The sequence below is a fragment of the Daucus carota genome, chromosome 4 (genome assembly GCF_001625215.2).
Source record: "Daucus carota subsp. sativus chromosome 4, DH1 v3.0, whole genome shotgun sequence".
NCBI lineage: Eukaryota > Viridiplantae > Streptophyta > Magnoliopsida > Apiales > Apiaceae > Daucus > Daucus carota.
The window spans coordinates 12,462,678-12,490,478 of NC_030384.2; the positions used below are offsets into that span (position 1 = coordinate 12,462,678).

The window sequence follows — 27,801 nt, forward strand, 5'->3', positions numbered from 1 at the left end:
GTGAAACGAAATTTATAATCATTTTTAATTTTAATTAAAAATGGCTGCAAATTTTGAGATTCCGAAAACAAATTTCACAATTGTTGAGAATAATAATTTAATTACGCAAGCGAATTATCGACGCTGGGTTCTGTGACAGCCCGAGAATCCGGGGGTCTGGATTCTGACGTCACCACACAAAACCATTTTAAAACACTTTTGAAAACCTGTATTTTTAAAAAGGTAATAAAATCAAAAGGTTTAAAACCTGAAAACTTTAGTAAAAGATTTTAGAGAACACACTTTAACCCCCTAAAAACAGGATCGCATCCAGGTTACAGTATTGAAATTAGAATCAACCACTATAAATAAACAATGTCTTACAACCTCAGATCATCTTCGATGAGAAGAATCACTGCCAATCTATTTAAATTATGATTACAACTGAATCTCAACAATTCTATCTAGAACCAACCTTGACAATCTCCCTGAACATTACCACTTGTCCTCTGTATACTCTATACTCTGATTCCTCGCCTAGCCTTAGCCATACTCGCAATCTCAATCAATCAATTCATCTCTAAGCTTTTCTGAAATGGTTAAAAAGGAATAGCAAGGGTGAGCAACAATGCTCAGCAAGTGTATATAAGCAACAATAGTCCTGAAATATCTTATCAGGGTTCACAAGTTTAGGATATGTAATTGAAAACTTCACAATTCTTATCAGCAATTGAAATCAGAATTCAAACTTACAGAAGAATTGTCGAATTGGATTCATCACATTTTTACTTAAAAATCAAAGGTTAGGATGCTGATCAGTCACGCACTAACCCCGAACATGGCACACAGCCCTGCTCTCTATACTGGATCCAAGGCACACATTGGCCTATAATTGACCACGAATCTGGTCTGACCACGAATCTGGTCCACATATTTTATAAAATCTAATCCAATTCTAACAATTTAAATCAATAGACAATTTAATTAACAGAAGAGAATCATAATCATTATCAACAACAGAGATATTCCAAATCAACTTTTGAGGATCAACATTTCATAAACCACAGTCTGTCTTTTGATAAATCATAGTTCAGGAAATTCCTAACTATTCAGTATCCTCCATTATCGGCTAAGCAACTGAATTTAGCCTGCTAAACCAGCATGACAATGGCGGGTTGAATAATCAAGAAGATCCCAACTCATTCTAGGTTCTAACTATCACTGAGCAACCCACGCTTCAATGACGGTCTGAACTTCGAATTAATTTGTAAAGCTAATATTTTTAAAATCTTGAGGATTGGAAAGAATGGATCAGAATACTTGTAATAGAAATTGAGAGTATTTGGGTGTTTGGCTTTTCAAAGACTTGAAGGTAGAAAACAATCATGGGTTTCATTCTCAGAAATAAGAGTTTATTTGAGAAGGGTTTCAGCATAAGCAATACCATAATCTGGACAGAATAATCAGAACATGCAATATATATATGAGGAAGGATTTAGGAAAACTTGCCTTAAATCCGCTTCCACACACAGCTTAATCTCATCTTTCCAACTCACAACCTATGCATATCATAGTCTCTAGATCATCTCTGGCTATACGTTACTCGCCACATTGCTTCACTTACTCGATTCATTCCTCATTCGCTTTGGAACACCGTTTGACTTTCTGAACGTCTTCGGTCATACACGTCTCGTTCAAATCCTTAACGAGGATAAGATAATACTATAATCACTAACCAATCTATTGCATATACGTATCACGTATATCGATACCCACTTATATATCCCTTTTAAACTTATCAGATATCACCTAACACATAATCATGCTTTGACTCTATCATATAGTCACATCATACTCCATGTAGCATACTACAACTCAATAACCATATAAATCCTATTGAAAATCTGACAGCGTCTTGTCTATTTATAGGACTATCCATCTGTTAACCTATTTCAACCAATCAATCAACTCAAATTCCTGTAATCTACATATTCTTATTCAACATTAATCAAGACAAGATGCTATGTCTCCCAAATCATTTATCAATTCAAATGGACACGTATTTCATATCATCATCACTATATAGCAAATAGATCACGTATAGTCACATTATGCATTTTCAACAATCTTTATACACATTGGAAACTCAATCATATTGTTACATTATATTAAACTAGAGTTTCTAAGCTTTAACCTCTTTTTCGTTTCACTCGATTTTGAATTACGGATCAAAAGTTATTAACAAAACAGTTTTCTAACTCCCTATCGACATATAACATATCACACAGACAGCAGACAACACATTGCACATAAGGTTTCCCATCCCAATCGATATCCAATCAAGTCTCAGGTTAAAAATGATTTTTCGAGAATTTTCTGGAATTTTCTAAACATTTTTCGGAATTAAAACGGGTAAAAGAATCCATTTTTGAATACATAATCAAATCCGATTGCTCAAGATCGGATCCGAAATCATTTGAAATCAATTAACGAGCCTCAAACATATTTTAGAAAAATAATCCAAAGCTCGAAACTATTTTTCGGAATTTTCAAATCAAAAGGAATAATTAAATCTAATTAATTAACCAATTAAAATCAATTAATAATTAATTAAAATAATTAATCAATTAATATTAAAATTAATTGACCAATTAAAATAATTAATTACTAATTAAATTTAATTAATAAACTAATTTCAGATTTATTTTTGAATAAAGAAGTAATTAAAAACTATTTTTGAAATTTAAAATAATCAAATAAAACAATTTTTGAAAATTAAATCAAAAGGTTTATTTTGTAAACTTTTGAAAGTTTTCGGCCAGGGTATAAAGTGTAACTTTCAAAAGTTACAGGGGTTGGTTTGTAAGATTCAAAACTTCGATACCACAACTTCACCATCTTCATAAGTCTGGGGACTAAACGGCAATTTGCTGCCGTCGTCCCCCAGACTCGCCGGAACTAGTGTTCCCGGCCACCCCACGTCCCCAACAACTCCAGATCAGTAGTTTAAGCCACCACAAACTCATTTCATCCATCAATTCCATCAGCCGTTGCCTGAATCGGCCGGAAAAATAAACCAAAGCTTCGCCGCCGGCGAAGCTTTACAAATCCGGCGGGGTCAGTCTAGGACCCTAACACAGAAAATAATCATATACACATATTCTACTCATCACCAGGAACGTTTTAATAGCTTTAACTTCTACCCAGAATCAACAGAGCTAAACCTCCGGCCAAATTCAAAGTTTCCGGCGAAAAATTCAAGAATACCAAGAACACTCAACTCAAGAATCAAACTGACTTTTCTACATGATTCCGAACTCGAAATTCAACATATAATATATGAAAACGAATGGCAGGAGACGCTCTACAACATGGAATCATCAAAACAATCAAACAAGCACGTTTGCGAAAATTCACTATTTAAATCATAATAATTTGAATTTTGTAAAATTAATATAAAATCACCTGACAAATCTGCACATAAACGGATGATTGTACTAGGTTCTACGCGTCGAGAGCTTCGTTTTGACTATTTATACGCCTCCATCGGATTCCAATAACGCCTTCAAATCCTCGTTTGATTATGAAGAACACGAAGAACACCCGTTCGTTTTCTCTCGGTATTCGTGCAGAGAAACTGGCGAAATGATTGTACGCGCAAAATAAACTGGTAAGGGATATTTATAGAGGAAGATAAGAGAATATTCCTTGAATATGCTTTGGAATATTCCTTGAATAGAGATAACTAGTAAAAAAAAAAGAATATTCCTTGAATATGCTTCACGCATTACGAGACAACCAGATAATTATTAACTTTAAAAATATTAATAAAACCGTACCGGATCATTTACGGGATAAACCGTACTCCGGATCGAAAAAGTTAAAACACGAGAAATGCTCAGAATGTCCCAAACAGCCTAATGGCGAAATTTTCCCGAACGCCCACGGGGTTTAAAATGTTAAATAACTATTTAAATATAATTAATAATCAAACGAGATTAAATCCGTAAATCGATTATAAAATCACATAGCAATCCAATAATCGATATGAACATATCCAATTAAACTATATTTTATCCTGATCATATAGAAATTGAAATATCTCAAATCCGAACACATATGAACAGTCAATTCAATAAACCAGATAACGCAAGTCTCACAATTATTCATATAAATATCACATATTATTCATAAATTATCTAGAAAATACCCAAATGTTCCATATTTTATTCTGAGAATATGAAAATTGAAAACTCGTGATTGCAACATATATAAGCAATCAAAATAGAAAACTAGTTATCAAATAATTTACCAAATATTCAATTAATATTCGTAAATAACCATAACTGGTTACACGACCATTACACACGTAACACTTAATCATGTAATACATATATTCACATATCAACCATCTAACTTTTGCATAACCCATCTCTGTATTTTCAGAAATAATATTTGAAATAATTTTTTTGAAAGGACATTCAGATATAAATCATTTGAAAATATAAATAACACATGACTCATTCTGATAATATCAATAATTAAACCCACAGTTCTGGCACGTATAAATACCAATTACAGAAAATCAATTTACACCAAAATTCATACAATATTCACATTTAATTATCATAACTAATTAACTCACAATTTCACATGCAACACTTAGCCATGTAACAATAGCAATCTTTTAAAATCTTTAAAATCAATTATATAAAATATAATTTTGAAAAGACAACCCTGTATTGATAAAACAATAACCCGGAATTTAAATATACAATTTTGAAAACACCTTAAACTGGAATAAAATATTAAACTTTATTCCTTTCTTTCTAAGAAAATAACTTTCATAACGATAAACAATTTTTGAAAAAAAATCCGGGTCGTCAAGATATACGAAATCACAGAAGAAGGAGGATGCATAATCTGTTTAAACCTCATAATTCCTCATCACAATTATACTTATACTACACAGACCATTCATCTTATCAGATAAAAGTCAATTAAAGCCAATAGTAATATTCAAAAATTTATTTCTATATTAATAAACTAATTCTGAAAATCTGGGATGTTACATTCTACCCCCCTTATAAGGATTCTGTCCTCAGAATCCACGAAGAGAACTACAATGTACATGCTCGTAATATCATCCCCCACCTTCGATCGACCTTGGCATACCTTCGACTTTGAAATAAGAGTATCAAAACTTTCACAATTTTAGAGTTCAGTTCTTAGGATCAATCTTTAAGGATTTAGAATGGAACAAAATGTTTTCACAATAGGTCATGTTCGAATAAGAGAGTGACTGAGAGATCACTATGATCAAACGAACTTAGTGTTGCGTGCTCATATTAGACACTACTAAAGGTCGTTAACCTTCTTGTAATCACAACACACACAAGTGATGGCGTCCCATCCAACTCCTATCACACAGACAGGTATACCTTGTGTCCCCTATAAATAGGGTTGTTCATCCCAATCAGATGGAAGTAATACCAAGGAATACCAAAGAATATCAAGAGATATCAAGATATATGTCAAAGAATCTCAAGGAATGTCAAGGAAATTCAGAAATATCATTGTCTTTTCACAACAACCTTTATCACATACCAAGAATCAATACCACTCATATCAATAATCAATACCAATGTTCTCTCGTCATTCGAGAAATAGAAAATCTCATTTATCAAAACTTTTGTAGAAAAGGTATCCTAATAAAGACTTAATGATGATGAGAAGAATTAAAATAAGCTTTTGTTGAGGAAAGATATTGCCACGGTCTTCTCAAATTCCTGCTCTGCTCCCATAAGCCGTTGTTCAAGGTATGTCCTCTTCTCGACGTTCTCGCTCGTGATAGCTTCGTAAGATCCCTTGTAGACATTATCGTTCGCAATGAAGTTGGCTCATCTTGATATCAGAAGAAATCCCGGTTAGCTTGAAGCGTCGTCGTTAAGACTAACGTTCTATCTCACTCACAATATTACTTCTGATAACTAGACTTAATTCCACATACTCTCTATCATTCACATCTCATCTATCTACAAAACTCTCTTTCTAATCCAATATATCCCATATTCACACCCATTCTTTCACATCTCAGTCAAATGATAAACCACTTTTAAATATGTAACATGGTCAAAGTACTCCAAACCATGCACCTTTATCATTCTTAAGTTAATCACTCCCTATTAATACTCTTTTGGCTAGGTCTAACTCTGACCCTTATCATAAGTCACTATCTCAATCAGTCCCCATACTAGAAACCAAGTGTCTAGACTTAGGAACCATAATCTGTCTAAACATCTACCCTCAACTTAATAAACTATCTCGATTCTATTCCGATTACCTCTCTAGACTATCCCCAAACAGTCTCACAATACCTCTATATGAGGTCACTGAACACTTCTTCTCTATAAAACTTAAAACCACAATCTATATTCTAATTTCAATAACTTATAACCTGTTGCTCTGATACCAACTGTGACAGCCCGAGAATCCGGGGGTCTGGATTCTGACGTCACCACACAAAACCATTTTAAAACACTTTTGAAAACCTGTATTTTTAAAAAGGTAATAAAATCAAAAGGTTTAAAACCTGAAAACTTTAGTAAAAGATTTTAGAGAACACACTTTAACCCCCTAAAAACAGGATCGCATCCAGGTTACAGTATTGAAATTAGAATCAACCACTATAAATAAACAATGTCTTACAACCTCAGATCATCTTCGATGAGAAGAATCACTGCCAATCTATTTAAATTATGATTACAACTGAATCTCAACAATTCTATCTAGAACCAACCTTGACAATCTCCCTGAACATTACCACTTGTCCTCTGTATACTCTATACTCTGATTCCTCGCCTAGCCTTAGCCATACTCGCAATCTCAATCAAGCAATTCATCTCTAAGCTTTTCTGAAATGGTTAAAAAGGAATAGCAAGGGTGAGCAACAATGCTCAGCAAGTGTATATAAGCAACAATAGTCCTGAAATATCTTATCAGGGTTCACAAGTTTAGCATATGTAATTGAAAACTTCACAATTCTTATCAGCAATTGAAATCAGAATTCAAACTTACAGAAGAATTGTCGAATTGGATTCATCACATTTTTACTTAAAAATCAAAGGTTAGGCTGCTGATCAGTCACGCACTAACCCCGAACATGGCACACAGCCCTGCTCTCTATACTGGATCCAAGGCACACATTGGCCTATAATTGACCACGAATCTGGTCCACATATTTTATAAAAACTAATCCAATTCTAACAATTTAAATCAATAGACAATTTAATTAACAGAACAGAATCATAATCATTATCAACAACAGAGATATTCCAAATCAACTTTTGAGGATCAACATTTCATAAACCACAGTCTGTCTTTTGATAAATCATAGTTCAGGAAATTCCTAACTATTCAGTATCCTCCATTATCGGCTAAGCAACTGAATTTAGCCTGCTAAACCAGCATGACAATGGCGGGTTGAATAATCAAGAAGATCCCAACTCATTCTAGGTTCTAACTATCACTGAGCAACCCACGCTTCAATGACGGTCTGAACTTCGAATTAATTTGTAAAGCTGATATTTTTAAAATCTTGAGGATTGGAAAGAATGGATCAGAATACTTGTAATAGAAATTGAGAGTATTTGGGTGTTTGGCTTTTCAAAGACTTGAAGGTAGAAAACAATCATGGGTTTCATTCTCAGAAATAAGAGTTTATTTGAGAAGGGTTTCAGTATAAGCAATACCATAATCTGGACAGAATAATCAGAACATGCAATATATATATGAGGAAGGATTTAGGAAAACTTGCCTTAAATCCGCTTCCACACACAGCTTAATCTCATCTTTCCAACTCACAACCTATGCATATCATAGTCTCTAGATCATCTCTGGCTATACGTTACTCGCCACATTGCTTCACTTACTCGATTCATTCCTCATTCGCTTTGGAACACCGTTTGACTTTCTGAACGTCTTCGGTCATACACGTCTCGTTCAAATCCTTAACGAGGATAAGATAATACTATAATCACTAACCAATCTATTGCATATACGTATCACGTATATCGATACCCACTTATATATCCCTTTTAAACTTATCAGATATCACCTAACACATAATCATGCTTTGACTCTATCATATAGTCACATCATACTCCATGTAGCATACTACAACTCAATAACCATATAAATCCTATTGAAAATCTGACAGCGTCTTGTCTATTTATAGGACTATCCATCTGTTAACCTATTTCAACCAATCAATCAACTCAAATTCCTGTAATCTACATATTCTTATTCAACATTAATCAAGACAAGATGCTATGTCTCCCAAATCATTTATCAATTCAAATGGACACGTATTTCATATCATCATCACTATATAGCAAATAGATCACGTATAGTCACATTATGCATTTTCAACAATCTTTATACACATTGGAAACTCAATCATATTGTTACATTATATTAAACTAGAGTTTCTAAGCTTTAACCTCTTTTTCGTTTCACTCGATTTTGAATTACGGATCAAAAGTTATTAACAAAACAGTTTTCTAACTCCCTATCGACATATAACATATCACACAGACAGCAGACAACACATTGCACATAAGGTTTCCCATCCCAATCGATATCCAATCAAGTCTCAGGTTAAAAATGATTTTTCGAGAATTTTCTGGAATTTTCTAAACATTTTTCGGAATTAAAACGGGTAAAAGAATCCATTTTTGAATACATAATCAAATCCGATTGCTCAAGATCGGATCCGAAATCATTTGAAATCAATTAACGAGCCTCAAACATATTTTATAAAAATAATCCAAAGCTCGAAACTATTTTTCGGAATTTTCAAATCAAAAGGAATAATTAAATCTAATTAATTAACCAATTAAAATCAATTAATAATTAATTAAAATAATTAATCAATTAATATTAAAATTAATTGACCAATTAAAATAAGTAATTACTAATTAAATTTAATTAATTAACTAATTTCATATTTATTTTTGAATAAAGAAATAATTAAAAACTATTTTTGAAATTTAAAATAATCAAATAAAACAATTTTTGAAAATTAAATCAAAAGGTTTATTTTGTAAACTTTTGAAAGTTTTCGGCCAGGGTATAAAGTGTAACTTTCAAAAGTTACAGGGGTTGGTTTGTAAGATTCAAAACTTCGATACCACAACTTCACCATCTTCATAAGTCTGGGGACTAAACGGCAATTTGCTGCCGTCGTCCCCCAGACTCGCCGGAACTAGTGTTCCCGGCCACCCCACGTCCCCAACAACTCCAGATCAGTAGTTTAAGCCACCACAAACTCATTTCATCCATCAATTCCATCAGCCGTTGCCTGAATCGGCCGAAAAAATAAACCAAAGCTTCGCCGCCGGCGAAGCTTTACAAATCCGGCGGGGTCAGTCTAGGACCCTAACACTGAAAATAATCATATACACATATTCTACTCATCACCAGGAACGTTTTAATAGCTTTAACTTCTACCCAGAATCAACAGAGCTAAACCTCCGGCCAAATTCAAAGTTTCCGGCGAAAAATTCAAGAATACCAAGAACACTCAACTCAAGAATCAAACTGACTTTTCTACATGATTCCGAACTCGAAATTCAACATATAATATATGAAAACGAATGGCAGGAGACGCTCTACAACATGGAATCATCAAAACAATCAAACAAGCACGTTTGCGAAAATTCACTATTTAAATCATAATAATTCGAATTTTGTAAAATTAATATAAAATCACCTGACAAATCTGCACATAAACGGATGATTGTACTAGGTTCTACGCGTCGAGAGCTTCGTTTTGACTATTTATACGCCTCCATCGGATTCCAATAACGCCTTCAAATCCTCGTTTGATTATGAAGAACACGAAGAACACCCGTTCGTTTTCTCTCGGTATTCGTGCAGAGAAACTGGCGAAATGATTGTACGCGCAAAATAAACTGGTAAGGGATATTTATAGAGGAAGATAAGAGAATATTCCTTGAATATGCTTTGGAATATTCCTTGAATATGCTTCACGCATTACGAGACAACCAGATAATTATTAACTTTAAAAATATTAATAAAACCGTACCGGATCATTTACGGGACAAACCGTACTCCGGATCGAAAAAGTTAAAACACGAGAAATGCTCAGAATGTCCCAAACAGCCTAATGGCGAAATTTTCCCGGACGCCCACGGGGTTTAAAATGTTAAATAACTATTTAAATATAATTAATAATCAAACGAGATTAAATCCGTAAATCGATTATAAAATCACATAGCAATCCAATAATCGATATGAACATATCCAATTAAACTATATTTTATCCTGATCATATAGAAATTGAAATATCTCAAATCCGAACACATATGAACAGTCAATTCAATAAACCAGATAACGCAAGTCTCACAATTATTCATATAAATATCACATATTATTCATAAATTATCTAGAAAATACCCAAATGTTCCATATTTTATTCTGAGAATATGAAAATTGAAAACTCGTGATTGCAACATATATAAGCAATCAAAATAGAAAACTAGTTATCAAATAATTTACCAAATATTCAATTAATATTCGTAAATAACCATAACTGGTTACACGACCATTACACACGTAACACTTAATCATGTAATACATATATTCACATATCAACCATCTAACTTTTGCATAACCCATCTCTGTATTTTCAGAAATAATATTTGAAATAATTTTTTTGAAAGGACATTCAGATATAAATCATTTGAAAATATCTAAATAACACATGACTCATTCTGATAATATCAATAATTAAACCCACAGTTCTGGCACGTATAAATACCAATTACAGAAAATCAATTTACACCAAAATTCATACAATATTCACATTTAATTATCATAACTAATTAACTCACAATTACACATGCAACACTTAGCCATGTAACAATAGCAATCTTTTAAAATCTTTAAAATCAATTATATAAAATATAATTTTGAAAAGACAACCCTGTATTGATAAAACAATAACCCGGAATTTAAATATACAATTTTGAAAACACCTTAAACTGGAATAAAATATTAAACTTTATTCCTTTCTTTCTAAGAAAGTAACTTTCATAACGATAAACAATTTTTGAAAAAAAATCCGGGTCGTCAAGATATACGAAATCACAGAAGAAGGAGGATGCATAATCTGTTTAAACCTCATAATTCCACATCACAATTATACTTATACTACACAGACCATTCATCTTATCAGATAAAAGTCAATTAAAGCCAATAGTAATATTCAAAAATTTATTTCTATATTAATAAACTAATTCTGAAAATCTGGGATGTTACAGGTTCGATATATGTCTGAATATTCATTTGCTAGATTTGCTATGACAGAGTCAGTTTATCTTAACAAATCTCTACTTCGAGATTTCTGTCTTCTGTTTCTGTTGTGAATGAAGGACAGGTATTTGGACTCAAGTGTGTTATTCAGGGACGAACACTGATGATAACTGAACACACCCTGAACAATGCACTCCATCTGCCTACTGAAGATTTTGAAGCTGTTCCAGATAGGGCTGAAAGAATCAACTTTTTCTTTGCTATTCACTGCCAAAGGGAGCCAAATGGTGATCTTCCGGGAAAAATGTATGTCAAGCACTTACCTCGAGAATGGAATTTCTTCTTCAACTCCATCTCTCATGTATTTGCACCAAAGACCGGGGGATTCCATGGACTTACTACCTTCAACCAGGAAATTGGGATTGCAATAGCACAGAATACAAGGATTAACCTGGGGTATCTGATCATGGGAGCTTTTCAGGACTCTCTAAGGAAGAACAAAAATGTACTCCTCTATCCTCGATTCTTCCAGATAGTGCTGAATCAGATGCTGACCCCTGCTGAGAAAGCTGTCTATCCAAATATAGACAATGTTATATGCTCTTTCATGACTACTAGGGTCATTTCTATGCTGGAAAACCATCAGAACTACACCAACAATGAGGATGTGGTTCTTCCGGAGGCAATGCAAGAATTCTTAAACAACCAGAACTTGCCTCCACTACACATTCAAAATGTTGCTGATCCAATGGTTCAGGAAGAGGAGGCCCCTGAAACACAAGCTGAAGAAGTCACTGAGTCATCTCATCAAGTTAATATCCCTGAGACTCAAACTTCCCAAATGGAAGAAGAAGTGATAGTGGAAGATGCACAGACATCCTCAGATGACAATGCTCGATCTGAAGGAGAGGATTCATTACAGGATAATTCTACTGATTCTGAGGATGAAGTGAATACTCCTGTTCAAACCACTGCAGCTGCACCTTCTACTGATGTGATGGTGGATATTGATGAACTCTTCACCAACACTTACAATCCACTGCTGCAGTCAGGTATCCCTTCTGACTCTGACAACTTGTCCTTCAGTGCACCTGATTGGGTTCAGAATCTTTTGGATTCCAATCAGCTTTCACCACCTATCACAAGTGCCAATGAATTTGAAATCCCCCAAGTTCATAACCAAGGCACCATTTCACAAACACCTGAAACAGAAACTACTCTACCCCTCAGCCAACCACTTATTATTTCTGAGAGAGAGGGAGAAAGTGCCTTAAGTGCACCACAAAAGGAGGTTGTTTCCGAAACTGCAGCTCTGTCTCCTAGTCAGGAAAGGAGAATAGAACCTGAGACAACTGCAGATATGTCTATTTCTTCACCACCTCAGCCACATGATATTACAATGCACAGTGAGGTTGCACACACAGTTGAAGAATTGACGGTTGCTAACACTTTGTCGTCCATGTCAGGGATAGACACTGTTGTTTCTGATTCTTTTCAGGGTCAAATGCCTTCACAGGCTTCTGGGGGAAACTTGGATGAATTGCCACATTCTGCATCCTTGTCTACCCCCCTGGGAGGAACATTCCCAGATCCCTTAAGGGACTCTTCACCTCTCAAAGGTGAACGGCAATCTGTTTCTGAGCCCTTCATTTCAGGAAGTGTGCCAGTTATAGAGGACTTGTCACAAAGTCATTCGCCATCAAAGGCAGTTGTGGGTGTAACGACCCCAAACTCACCCTTTCGTGAATTTAGGACGTTACGGTACCAAGCTTCGCAACCTGCAAACATACGTTAATATAATATAGAGCCATAATATAAGTTCAGTGGGTACCAATCCACAAGTCCTTGGATCATCTCCACAACGTACATATCCCAAAAGTCTAGTCACGCAGGACTTCATAGTACTTAAAAGTTATACAGTATTTATTTAAATATAATAGCTAGCTACGAGGTTCAGGTGCATCCTTGGAAATTGCTCCCGCCATGTGCAGGCTCCTTTCCTTTTCTCTGCCTCGATTGTAGGCTCGGGTCATCATCCTCATTCTTAACTGTTGAGTAAAAATATACAATGGCAAGAAGTGAGCTCTTAATGGCTCAGCAAGTAAAATCTGTCACAGGATTTTCACAAGACATGGTACAGACAATATATTCAATATATCCGAATTAATTTAAACAATGAAACACACATTCAGAAAGATCTCAATAAATCCACATATCTCGATATGAAAATCCAAAAAGAACTTTAATTACTGAGAACTGGTCAAATCCGCCCCGATACAGCAGCGATGCGATCAACTACCGCCGAGTACCGTTCTCCTGCGCAACTTATCCTCACCCGATCACGGCTCGAGATAAGCACGCCCTATCCTCTTTAGCTAGCATAACGAATATCTCTGAGGCCATCGTCGAACTCTTCCGACGTTCCCCGTATTCGTAAAAGTCCTCACTTGGGACCAAAATCTCGTTCATAAATAAACACCGTGGATCACAAGCCACGTTGACCAGTGAGAATAACATCCTCCGGATTTAAGATTTTCGAATAAAATTAAATGATGAAAGTGATCACAAAATCCTAGATTCGAACAAGGAATCTAGCGGGTCTCGTTCAATAGGGGCGAAGGTAGTCGATATGAACAATATATCGACCATTGAATTAATTAAAGTGATTATTTCCGAAGAAGGGAAAATAATCCTAATTTATATAATAAATAAATGGTTGCTCCCGAACAAAGAGAAACAACCTTATTTACGCAAAATTCTGATTTCTGATTCTAGTTGCTCATAAGGAATAATGAATAAAATATAAGCTAAGTCGGGCAGAAATCATGAATAATAAAATTATAAATGTACAAAAATAATTCAACAAAAATAATAAAGAGAATATAGGGTAAGAAGTACTTGCCTCGATACCGCTTAAATAGTTTACAATTTTCTGGCCCACCTTTGCCAAAAGAAATTTATGCAGGAATAGTCCTTTCTAAAATATTCACGCAAATAAAATAATAATATTTAGTCCAATATTCACACAATTCAACTTTAATTATCGTATTATTCAAATATTAGCATGGCGACCAAATATTTGATTTTGATTCATATAATAAGGCTCCCAAAATAAATTTATAAAAATTAAATCTCCTTATAAAATATTCCTTGTCTATTTAAAATATTCTCGACGGCTCTTGTCATCATTCAAATTATAAATAATTCATATCATCAAAATTAATCATACTAGTAAATCTTCACATTAAGTAACCATTATTTATATTCTTCTTAGAATATTCATGTTGACTCTAAATCATTCCATATTTATTCCAGTTACTAGAATGATTTAATCTCATTAATTTTTTTTTATCCTTAAATATAAGATTTGTCACTTGGGTCATATAATTGTGTTTAATATTAAAATCTACCATATCTCTTTTTAATCAAAAACCAATCTAATTTCATTCTTAATTTATTCGTCCAACCAACTATTAATTTTATTCTCACTAATAAATCTATTACACTTATATTCCTACAATTTATTTATTATTTGATTCTTTATTTTAAGTATTGTCCCTTAAATCACTCCTCCCCTCTTTACACTAACTTTAATTCTTTTATTTCCTAACTCCCTCACCAATCAGATTTTTCTTTTAATTGTTATAATATTTTAATATTTTATAATCCCTCTTTTATTATCTCTTATTAATTAAATCTGATTAGATTATTTACTGGATTGCCCTCATCTCCTCCCCAAGCTCCATCTTCTTCACCAAGCCTCCATCCATGGCTGCCGCCGGCAGCCACCGTCCGGCAACTTTCCGGCGACCTGCAAATCGCGCGCAACCACCATGAATCAACTCCCCGAATCCCGATCTATACATCCCTCCATTTATTTTTGAGAAACTCAGCCTCCTTTCCATTTTCCGGCCAAACCCCGAAACTCTACTCTCCTCTCTCTCTCTTCTCTTTCCCTCTCTTATCTCTCTCGCCTCGCTGCTCCTCTCCGAGCGTTGTTCCGCGCCTTCCCGTCGCCACCAGCGGGGGTGGCGACTCTTCGCCTTCTCCGGCGACCTCGACACACACACGCTCAGACACACGCACACATACAAGCCAACAAAATAAACCAGCCTCCTCCTTCAATTCCCTTTCCTCCCACGCAATCTGCCACCGTAATGGCTTCAAAACCACCGCCCGGAGCCGTCGCCGGCGACGCTCGTGGCGCGCTCCGGCCGCGTCTCCCCCACTTCCGATCCACTCTCCTTCTAAGCTCCTTATTCTCCCAATCAACAAGCAACCAACAGATTCAGTTTGCTAAGCCCCCAAATCAAGTATAAACCCTAGTTTGGTTTTAGTCGTATACATAAACATACACATGATATTTCACAGCAACTAAACAAAATAACAAATATATAATCTGCTAATATGTTCACAGATCTTGTTATAGTTGATTAACATGTTTTGACCCTACAAATATTACTCCTAAAATTTACAGTGGCTATACACATATGAATATGGTAATAATTTAAAATAAACAACAACAGTACAAGAATATTCAAACCCCACCTACTTTCTTGGGTGTATTTAAAGCAACCTCTAACACATACGTATCTACTACCAGATCACTTCTTATTTATATCCAAATATACAAATGAACTTAAATGCTCAAGAATCTTACCTTTTTGTAGCTTGGTCTTGCTTTAAAAATCAAATCTTTATTCTTAATAACTCCAAGCCTTTGAATCCTTGCACAAATCTTCTCCCCTTCTCACTCTAAATCTCTTTCTTTTTTTTTTTCTCTTTTGCCTCTTTCTCTCTCTAATACACACCAAATGCAAGCTTCCCTTCTTTTATTTACTCTTAACACTTCCAACAATTTTATTTTAATTTATTAATTCTCTAGAGGCTTCCACTAGAAGATCTTATAATTTTATAATATTTTCTCACCAAAATATCTCCATCTCTAGTAGATCTTTTCACTTACAAATATCTTTTATTTTCATTTTATTTAATTAGTTAAATCTTGAGGCTTCCACCAAAAGATTACAAATTTAATACTATTTCTCCTCAAAATATCTTCTCTACTCAAAATATCTACTATCCTCCAAAATATCTTTTACTATTTTATTAATTAAATCATTTTCTCCTTATTTCAATTTAATTAACATTTTGAGCCTACTACTTAAATATTTTAAATTCTATTTTATATTCTCACACAAAATACTTCACCTTCCAAAACATCTACTTTTTATATTTATTTTACACACTGGCGCCCTATTAATAAATAATCTGGTAAGCTCATAAATTGTTGGGCCCTTAATTAAATTAATACTCATATATATAATTGTATATGAATATATTTTATAACTCACAAAATATTCTCATACCACGATATATATCTATACATTTATTTAAAATAGCGGAATTTGTATTTGTATAGAATATCCGCTCCCAATTATTTATTATTCATTTGGCACTCGTTACTATCATAAAATTTACTTAAATAATTCGTGGCCATCTAAAATTCTATTTATGTAGCTTTTCTAGAGCGGTGCAAATTTACCGGCCACTATCGATTATTTATATAACTATAAATCAAATTCTCAGATACTTAAATCACAAAATCAATATATTTTAGAAGATAAAACTTTTAACATACCCAAAATTTTGACGGGTGTTACATTCTTCCCCCCTTAAAGGATTCCGTCCCCGGAATCGACGCTTTCAGGGAAGAGAGATGGATAATTCTTTCGCATTTCAAATTCTGGCTCCCAAGTGGCCTCTTCGATCAAATGGTTCTTCCACACCACCTTCACCATCTTTACACTTTTATTCCTCAATTCCTTAATCTTGTGGTCTATGATCTTTATTGGCTGCTCCTCGTAGGTCAAATCCGGTTCAACATTAATGGGTTCATAAGCTAACACATGTCGGTTGTCGGGCTTGTACATTTTTAGGACTGAAATATGAAAGACATCGTGTATATACTGTAGATCGGGTGGTAATGCTAGTTGATACGAAACATTTCCCACTCTTCTTAAAATCTCAAAGGGTCCTATGTATCTGGGACTCAGTTTCCCCTTTTTCCCGAATCTCATAACTCCTTTCCAGGGCGATATCTTTAGTAAAACCTTCTCTCCTACTTCAAATTCTTTATTCTTTCTTCCCAAATTGGCGTATTTTCTTTGTCGGTCCTGTGCAGCTGTCAGTCTCTTCTTGATCGTCTCTATAGATTGCTTAGTTTGCTCAACCAACTCCGGGCCATAAATCTTTCTCTCTCCGACTTCTTCCCAACAGATAGGTGATCTACATTTTCGGCCATATAGGGCTTCATACGGTGCCATGCCTATGCTTGCGTGATAGCTATTGTTGTACGCGAACTCTACCAATGGCAAATGGTCATCCCAGTTCCCCCTAAAGTCTAAAACACATGCTCTCAACATATCTTCTATTGTCTGAATGGTCCTTTCACTCTGTCCATCTGTTTGAGGGTGATAAGCAGTGCTCAAGTTCAGCCTGGTGCCTAAACACTCTTGAAAACTTTTCCAGAATCTTGAAGTAAATCGTGCATCACGATCCGATACGATTGATACCGGAACTCCATGTCTTACTACAATCTCTTTTAAGTATAGATTTACCAATCTCTCAATAGTATACCTCTCGTTGATCGGCAGGAAATGTGCGGACTTTGTTAATCTATCAACTATTACCCATATCGCGTCGTGATTCGTCTTTGACTTTGGTAAACCTACAATGAAATCCATAGTCACATGTTCCCACTTCCATTCGGGGATCTCTAAGGGTTGTAGCAATCCGCTCGGTCTTTGATGTTCTGCTTTAATCTTCTGACACGTTAGACATCTACTTACCCAATCAGCGATTTCACGCTTCATATTAGGCCACCAAAAGTTCCCTTTAATATCTTGATACATCTTGGTACTTCCGGGGTGGATTGAGTATCTAGAATTGTGAGCCTCATGCAGGATCTCCTCTTTCAATTCTGGTATGTTTGGAATCCAAATACGAGATGTGAACCTTCTAACTCCCTTATCATCCTTCTGACATGAAATCTCTTCTCCTGTTAATTCTTCTTTGTTCTTCTCTATCATCATCTCTTGGCTTCTTCGAATCTTCTCGAGTATTTCGGGTTGTACTTGGATCTCATAGTTTCTTTCTCGAGTTTGCATTGGAATCTTCACTTCAATCTCCAACTTCTCCATCTCTCGAATCAATTCTTCTGACGACACTAGTAACTTCAACTTCTCTTTTCGGCTTAGAGCATCAGCAACTACATTCGCCTTCCCCGGATGATAATTAATAGTGCAATCATAATCCTTTATCAGCTCTAGCCATCTCCTCTGTCTCATATTCAGTTCTTTCTGCGTGAAAATGTACTTTAAGCTTTTATGGTCCGTGTAAATTTCACACTTCTCTCCGTATAAATAATGCCTCCAAATCTTAAGTGCAAAGACTATTGCCGCTAACTCCAAGTCATGGGTAGGATATCTTGTTTCATAATCTTTCAATTGCCGGGAAGCATATGCAATTACTTTCCCGTGTTGCATTAGAACACACCCAAGTCCCTTATGAGAAGCGTCACTAAAGATCACAAAATTACCGGTTTCATCTGGCAAGGTCAGCACTGGCGCAGAAATCAAGCGTTTCTTCAATTCTTGAAAACTCTCCTCACATTTAGGAGTCCATTCAAATTTCTCATTCTTTCGAGTAAGTCTGGTTAAAGGTGCGGCTATCTTAGAAAAATCTTGTACAAATCGTCTATAGTATCCAGCTAGGCCTAAGAAACTTCGCACTTCTGTGGGCGTCTTTGGTTGCTCCCAATTTGCCACCGCTTCTACTTTAGCAGGATCCACTGAGATTCCTTCACTGCTCACAATATGTCCCAAAAACTGTACCTTATCCAACCAAAACTCACATTTCGTAAACTTGGCATATAACCTTTCCTTCCTCAAAATCTCCAGAGCCAATCTCAAATGTTCTGTGTGTTCATCAGGGGTCTTTGAATATATCAAGATATCATCAATAAACACTATTACACACTTATCCAGATATTTCTTGAATACTCGATTCATTAGGTCCATAAAAGCAGCTGGTGCGTTGGTTAGTCCAAATGGCATCACCAGAAACTCATAGTGTCCGTACCTTGTTCTAAATGCTGTTTTAGGCACATCTTCTTCTCTGATTTTCAACTGGTGATAACCTGACCTCAAATCAATCTTTGAAAAACAAGACGCTCCCTTCAGTTGATCAAATAAATCGTCAATACGGGGTAAGGGGTACTTATTCTTAATGGTCAGCTTGTTCAGTTCTCGATAATCGATACACAACCTCATAGTCCCATCTTTCTTCTTGACGAATAGCACTGGTGCTCCCCACGGCGACACACTGGGTCGAATCACTCCTTTGTCTAACAAATCTTGAAGTTGGATAGCTAGCTCTTTCATCTCTACAGGGGCCATCCTATAAGGAGCTTTGGAAACTGGTGCGGTTCCTGGTGCCAATTCTATGGTGAACTCAACTTCTCTATCAGGGGGTAATCCTGGCAGTTCCTCGGGAAATACATCGACAAATTCGTTCACTACGGGAATCTCTTCTAACTTAGGCGTAGGCTTTTCGGTATCTACTACATGAGCTAAATAAGCCTGACACCCTTGGCGAAGCATTCTGGTGACTTGAGCCATAGTTAACAGCTTGCGATTTTGTTTCTGACCTCGTAAGGTTATCCTCTTGTTGTCGTTGGCTTTTAAACTAACTCTCTTCGTCTTACAATTGATCTGCGCTTCGTAACGGGCTAGCCAATCCATTCCTAGAATCACATCAAACTCTCCAAGTCTAAAAGGAATAAGGTCCGCTTCGAAAAGTCTTCCTTGAATCTCTATCGTACAACTAGGACACACTTGGTTCACAGGTATTACTTCTTGATTTGCAATTTCTATCATCATTTCTTCTTTTAATCGTTGTGGTTCCAATCTCAATTTAGTTAAGAGACGTTCTGATATAAAAGATCTAGTGGCTCCCGAATCAACTAACACACAAGCATTCACAGAATTTACTAGAAGCGTACCTGAAATCACATCATTGTCCACAATGGCCTCTTTGATAGACATATTGAAAGAACGACTAGTGGGCTTGCTACCAGTGGCGTTGTTGTTCCGCTCGCTGTTGTCCTTTGGTGGTGGTGCCATAAGTCTGGGAGTGGTGCTCTCTTTACCAGCTTGTCGGCAATCCTTTGCATAGTGCCCTCTCTTTCCACACGAGAAACATGTAACTCCCTTTTCCTTACATCCAGTCGCATAATGCCCCTTCTTTCCACACACATAACAAACCACATTCTCCTGTCTGCATTGTCCTCCGTGTCTTCGTCCACAAGTCTTACATTCAGGTGCTGGGGGCCTTCCTTTAATCATGTTGGCAGTATGAGGGGATCGGTATCTAGCTCCTCCATCTCGATTGTTTCGATTCCCAAACCTTTGACTATTACCCTTCTGGTTGTCTCTCTTCACAAATACATTCCTTCCTTTGTTACCATCAAACCTTCTTCCACTACCTTCAGCTTCTCCTGAGAACTTCCTCTTTATTCCTCCCTTGTCCTTAGAATACAGCTCAGATCCATTTTCCACAATTGTTGCCTTTTGCACCATAGTTGCATAAGTTGTAATCTCTAGTATCGCCACCTTATTTTGAATCCAGGGTTTCAGCCCTTGCTGGAATCGCCATGCTCTCTTCTCTTCTGTGTCCACATAATGAGGTACAAATCGAGAAAGTTCCGAAAACTTATTCTCATATTCCGCCACCGACATGTTTCCTTGCTTCAGTTCCAAAAACTTAATCTCCATCTGCTTTTCCAAGTGCTTCGGGTAATACTTTTCAAGGAATAGATGAGTGAATCGGTCCCACGGAATTGTTGCCGTGCCTTCCATTCCTCTCTTTGCTTCCCACCAGTAGTTGGCTTCACCCTTGAGCATAAAAGCCGCAAATATCGTCTTCTTATCCTCCTCCACTCCTACTATTTCAAAGTACTTCTCAATTTCTCTAAGCCACACTCGGGCCTCTACAGGGTCAGTAGTTCCCTTAAATTCAGGGGGATTCAGTGTCTTGAAAGATTTGAAAGTGACAGTAGGGTTAGGCTGTCTTTCCGGGGGTGCTCTCGGCTCAGGTGGAGGGTTCTGAGTGTGTTGTCGTAGAAACTCAAGTAGAATTGCTGCAGGGTCATTGTCATTTCTACGGGGTTCTCCTTCAGGGTTATTTTCTTGGCTTGGTTGTTGGGTATGTGCGTTCTCACTTTGTTCTTCCTCAGGGGTTGGGGCACGGTTTATTCGGGGTCGTCCTCTTCTCCTTGGTGGCATCTTTCTTGGTTTCTTCTTTCTAGAATTAAAACAATTCAGATAGTCAGTTTATATCACATCAGCCATATATATGCAAGAGAACTCCAATCGGGTCCAAAATACTCAAAATTCCTTATAAGAGGTGCGGGCATTAATTTATAGAATCCTCCATATGCATGCTTATGTTGACAACTAAAAGTATGTGTATAGGTGACTCTATATAAACTACACAAAATAAGTAGACTAAATTCCTTTTTCTTATATTGATCAATACATAATACATGAACCCCATGAATATGTATATATATATATATATATATATATTTTTTAGTATTTATATAACAGGAAGTATATATTTTGAAATCAAAGCTTCCTTCCTTTAAAATCAAATAAATAAATTTGGTATTTATGACTATATTTATATAAAAGAATGTATATACTCCTTTCTGAAAATATATACATAGATATAAAAATATATTAAAATTCTTTTGTGGTCGGAAATCATTGTGTTGGTGTCACCATAAGTACGGAGATATATATATATATATTTATATATAGATATTACTGAAAATATAGTTTCTATTTTGGAGAATGTATATATATTTTCTAAAATTCCTTTATGATCAAAAGTCATTTATTTAGAGAGAAAATGCTATTGTAGATATAGGTACAATTGCAAAAATTATATATTTTTATTATTAGAGAAAACATACTACTTAGCTCTTCTCTTTTTCTCTCTTTTTTTTTTCTTTTAAGAAAACATGAAACTTGACATTTGAAACTCGAGGTAAAATTTCCGTCTTTATTTATTTAGAAACATGTATGGAAACTTGAAATAAAACCCCCTTCTTTCTTTTTCTTTTTTTTTTTTTCCTCTTTTTTTTTTTTTAATAGAAAACATAAATTCTTAGTATCCTCTCATTTAAATGAAAAGAATTGTGTATTATTATCATGCATGAAAGAAAATGCAACAGTAATATCATCATCAATTATAATATGTGCCAAAGGTAAAGCAGTAATATCTCGAGGAATGATTATATAATCATCATGATAATGTGCTGTAGCAATACATCCCAAAATAAGTCAAAGTATCATCAAATAGGTACATAGTCATCATCATCCTACTACATCCATATCTAGAGTCATCAACCTATCTAGAGTCAAATAAACTCGAGATCGCAACAAAAGAGGCAAAATATGCGATCCCATCAGTCATCGTGTAGTCATCTCCCAATATATAAGCGTCAGTCCATATGTAGTCATATATATACTCCCTGAATGATAGAGATGCGCAGTCGTCTATATATGCCATCCCTCAAAAGCAAAAGTATCATCTGTCGTCTGTCAATGTGGACGAAACATCTCATCCACCCGGCTCAGAAACTCACATCTGGTCAGCTCAACTAAAGCAGCAACAGCTCCCTGATCAACAGCTCCGGCACTACTGGAAGGTAACTCAGCAATAGCACTCTGTAGTCCGGTGATCACTGAAGTAGCAGTCTGGTGCATCACATCAATAACCTCGCTCCTCCTAACTAGACCATCCTCAACAACAGGAGCAGCGGGCCTCGAAGTCGCAATCATCCTCAACAGTGCATCTCGAGTAATAAAAACCTCGTGGTATCTAGCATACAACTCATCATAAGACAACCTCAGCTCCTCGAACAGAAATGCGGGTACAGTGGCAATAGTGTCCTCCATCTGTCCCGTAGCAGTCACAGGGAAGGGTGCAAATAACCCTCCCAATCCAGTGGTAACAGCAGATACTGGTATGGTAGGAGTAGGTGGAGCAGTATCACATACCGGAGCCTCAGGTCCGGAAGATCCCAGCATAGGTGAAATAATGGTAAGAGGTACATGCAACTCTAGCTCAGCAGTAACATGAATAGGTGGTATCTGATCAGTGGTGGTGGGGATAGGTGGTGGCACCCGCTCAATGGTAGCACCAATCTCAGCAGGGGTCAGGGTCTCGTAAGCCGGCAAAGTGGCATCTGGTACACCCGTGATCATAGCAGTAATCTCCGGAAGTGTGGGGTGGAAGTGCCTATCCAACTCAGCCATAACATGATCATCCTGACTCTCAGTAGTAAGTACCGGCACAGAAGTAGTCAAAGGTGCCGAAAGTGTGGGCACCTGGGTAAGATCAGGAAGGGCAGCATACACTGAAGTCACAGGCTCCTCTATGCCCAATGTAGTATCAACCGGATCCACAGTCTCAGCCCTAAGTGGAGATGGAGCGGTCAAATCGATCACAACTGGTGGTGATCTAGGCGGTGGTGGAAGAACCTGAATGGACGAGTCCTCGCTCTCCATATACTCCTCAGTCGGATCAGTGTCTGAACTAGAGTCCACGACCTCCCTAGGGAAAGGTGTAGGAGATCGGTCTCGGGCAGATCGGTAGTCAGACATCTATACAACATAAGCAAAATCTATAAGTTACTATATAAGTTCCAAAGTTTTTAAGTGTAAATATAAATATATTCTAAGTCTCAGTTTATAGGGGTTATCGGTTGCTAGTCCCCTAGCTTAGTCGTATATACGTATATATGTATAGACTAAGCGCTTTTTCTACTATCATACGCTTCTAATCCCACGTAGTTATATTCCTAGGTTTCTCGTTCCTAGTAATAATAACTACAGCTCTGATACCAACTCTGTAACGACCCCAAACTCACCCTTTCGTGAATTTAGGACGTTACGGTACCAAGCTTCGCAACCTGCAAACATACGTTAATATAATATAGAGCCATAATATAAGTTCAGTGGGTACCAATCCACAAGTCCTTGGATCATCTCCACAACGTACATATCCCAAAAGTCTAGTCACGCAGGACTTCATAGTACTTAAAAGTTATACAGTATTTATTTAAATATAATAGCTAGCTACGAGGTTCAGGTGCATCCTTGGAAATTGCTCCCGCCATGTGCAGGCTCCTTTCCTTTTCTCTGCCTCGATTGTAGGCTCGGGTCATCATCCTCATTCTTAACTGTTGAGTAAAAATATACAATGGCAAGAAGTGAGCTCTTAATGGCTCAGCAAGTAAAATCTGTCACAGGATTTTCACAAGACATGGTACAGACAATATATTCAATATATCCGAATTAATTTAAACAATGAAACACACATTCAGAAAGATCTCAATAAATCCACATATCTCGATATGAAAATCCAAAAAGAACTTTAATTACTGAGAACTGGTCAAATCCGCCCCGATACAGCAGCGATGCGATCAACTACCGCCGAGTACCGTTCTCCTGCGCAACTTATCCTCACCCGATCACGGCTCGAGATAAGCACGCCCTATCCTCTTTAGCTAGCATAACGAATATCTCTGAGGCCATCGTCGAACTCTTCCGACGTTCCCCGTATTCGTAAAAGTCCTCACTTGGGACCAAAATCTCGTTCATAAATAAACACCGTGGATCACAAGCCACGTTGACCAGTGAGAATAACATCCTCCGGATTTAAGATTTTCGAATAAAATTAAATGATGAAAGTGATCACAAAATCCTAGATTCGAACAAGGAATCTAGCGGGTCTCGTTCAATAGGGGCGAAGGTAGTCGATATGAACAATATATCGACCATTGAATTAATTAAAGTGATTATTTCCGAAGAAGGGAAAATAATCCTAATTTATATAATAAATAAATGGTTGCTCCCGAACAAAGAGAAACAACCTTATTTACGCAAAATTCTGATTTCTGATTCTAGTTGCTCATAAGGAATAATGAATAAAATATAAGCTAAGTCGGGCAGAAATCATGAATAATAAAATTATAAATGTACAAAAATAATTCAACAAAAATAATAAAGAGAATATAGGGTAAGAAGTACTTGCCTCGATACCGCTTAAATAGTTTACAATTTTCTGGCCCACCTTTGCCAAAAGAAATTTATGCAGGAATAGTCCTTTCTAAAATATTCACGCAAATAAAATAATAATATTTAGTCCAATATTCACACAATTCAACTTTAATTATCGTATTATTCAAATATTAGCATGGCGACCAAATATTTGATTTTGATTCATATAATAAGGCTCCCAAAATAAATTTATAAAAATTAAATCTCCTTATAAAATATTCCTTGTCTATTTAAAATATTCTCGACGGCTCTTGTCATCATTCAAATTATAAATAATTCATATCATCAAAATTAATCATACTAGTAAATCTTCACATTAAGTAACCATTATTTATATTCTTCTTAGAATATTCATGTTGACTCTAAATCATTCCATATTTATTCCAGTTACTAGAATGATTTAATCTCATTAATTTTTTTTTTATCCTTAAATATAAGATTTGTCACTTGGGTCATATAATTGTGTTTAATATTAAAATCTACCATATCTCTTTTTAATCAAAAACCAATCTAATTTCATTCTTAATTTATTCGTCCAACCAACTATTAATTTTATTCTCACTAATAAATCTATTACACTTATATTCCTACAATTTATTTATTATTTGATTCTTTATTTTAAGTATTGTCCCTTAAATCACTCCTCCCCTCTTTACACTAACTTTAATTCTTTTATTTCCTAACTCCCTCACCAATCAGATTTTTCTTTTAATTGTTATAATATTTTAATATTTTATAATCCCTCTTTTATTATCTCTTATTAATTAAATCTGATTAGATTATTTACTGGATTGCCCTCATCTCCTCCCCAAGCTCCATCTTCTTCACCAAGCCTCCATCCATGGCTGCCGCCGGCAGCCACCGTCCGGCAACTTTCCGGCGACCTGCAAATCGCGCGCAACCACCATGAATCAACTCCCCGAATCCCGATCTATACATCCCTCCATTTATTTTTGAGAAACTCAGCCTCCTTTCCATTTTCCGGCCAAACCCCGAAACTCTACTCTCCTCTCTCTCTCTTCTCTTTCCCTCTCTTATCTCTCTCGCCTCGCTGCTCCTCTCCGAGCGTTGTTCCGCGCCTTCCCGTCGCCACCAGCGGGGGTGGCGACTCTTCGCCTTCTCCGGCGACCTCGACACACACACGCTCAGACACACGCACACATACAAGCCAACAAAATAAACCAGCCTCCTCCTTCAATTCCCTTTCCTCCCACGCAATCTGCCACCGTAATGGCTTCAAAACCACCGCCCGGAGCCGTCGCCGGCGACGCTCGTGGCGCGCTCCGGCCGCGTCTCCCCCACTTCCGATCCACTCTCCTTCTAAGCTCCTTATTCTCCCAATCAACAAGCAACCAACAGATTCAGTTTGCTAAGCCCCCAAATCAAGTATAAACCCTAGTTTGGTTTTAGTCGTATACATAAACATACACATGATATTTCACAGCAACTAAACAAAATAACAAATATATAATCTGCTAATATGTTCACAGATCTTGTTATAGTTGATTAACATGTTTTGACCCTACAAATATTACTCCTAAAATTTACAGTGGCTATACACATATGAATATGGTAATAATTTAAAATAAACAACAACAGTACAAGAATATTCAAACCCCACCTACTTTCTTGGGTGTATTTAAAGCAACCTCTAACACATACGTATCTACTACCAGATCACTTCTTATTTATATCCAAATATACAAATGAACTTAAATGCTCAAGAATCTTACCTTTTTGTAGCTTGGTCTTGCTTTAAAAATCAAATCTTTATTCTTAATAACTCCAAGCCTTTGAATCCTTGCACAAATCTTCTCCCCTTCTCACTCTAAATCTCTTTCTTTTTTTTTTTTCTCTTTTGCCTCTTTCTCTCTCTAATACACACCAAATGCAAGCTTCCCTTCTTTTATTTACTCTTAACACTTCCAACAATTTTATTTTAATTTATTAATTCTCTAGAGGCTTCCACTAGAAGATCTTATAATTTTATAATATTTTCTCACCAAAATATCTCCATCTCTAGTAGATCTTTTCACTTACAAATATCTTTTATTTTCATTTTATTTAATTAGTTAAATCTTGAGGCTTCCACCAAAAGATTACAAATTTAATACTATTTCTCCTCAAAATATCTTCTCTACTCAAAATATCTACTATCCTCCAAAATATCTTTTACTATTTTATTAATTAAATCATTTTCTCCTTATTTCAATTTAATTAACATTTTGAGCCTACTACTTAAATATTTTAAATTCTATTTTATATTCTCACACAAAATACTTCACCTTCCAAA

The 27,801-nt window shown here is 36.0% G+C and overlaps 1 protein-coding gene and 3 long non-coding RNA genes across 4 annotated transcripts; all 4 read right to left on the reverse strand.

Annotated features, from left to right (window-relative positions):
- Positions 1 to 322: 322 nt before the first annotated feature.
- On the reverse strand, positions 323 to 3,614 carry LOC135152351 (uncharacterized). The gene is made up of 2 exons (XR_010291417.1): positions 3,445 to 3,614; positions 323 to 1,680 (listed from the first exon to the last, which is right to left on the reverse strand). It is a non-coding gene; the product is annotated as an uncharacterized LOC135152351 (long non-coding RNA).
- Positions 3,615 to 6,646: 3,032 nt separating this feature from the next.
- Positions 6,647 to 9,920, reverse strand: LOC135152005 (uncharacterized). Its single transcript, XR_010291065.1, has 2 exons — positions 9,752 to 9,920; positions 6,647 to 7,987 (listed from the first exon to the last, which is right to left on the reverse strand). It is a non-coding gene; the product is annotated as an uncharacterized LOC135152005 (long non-coding RNA).
- A 3,166-nt stretch (positions 9,921 to 13,086) lies between these two features.
- LOC135152056 (uncharacterized) lies at positions 13,087 to 16,182 on the reverse strand. The gene is made up of 2 exons (XR_010291160.1): positions 15,977 to 16,182; positions 13,087 to 13,364 (listed from the first exon to the last, which is right to left on the reverse strand). It is a non-coding gene; the product is annotated as an uncharacterized LOC135152056 (long non-coding RNA).
- A 6,501-nt stretch (positions 16,183 to 22,683) lies between these two features.
- LOC135152408 (uncharacterized) lies at positions 22,684 to 27,372 on the reverse strand. Its single transcript, XM_064092656.1, has 2 exons — positions 27,242 to 27,372; positions 22,684 to 24,628 (listed from the first exon to the last, which is right to left on the reverse strand). The coding sequence occupies exon 2, from the start codon at positions 24,048 to 24,050 to the stop codon at positions 22,986 to 22,988; it is 1,065 nt and encodes a 354-aa protein (XP_063948726.1). The 5' UTR covers positions 24,051 to 24,628; positions 27,242 to 27,372; the 3' UTR covers positions 22,684 to 22,985.
- Positions 27,373 to 27,801: the final 429 nt, after the last annotated feature.

Coding starts and splice junctions, on each gene's coding strand:
- LOC135152408 (XM_064092656.1), bottom strand. CDS start 24,050: ATGTCTGACTACCGATCTGCCCGAGACCGATCTCCTACACCTTTCCCT.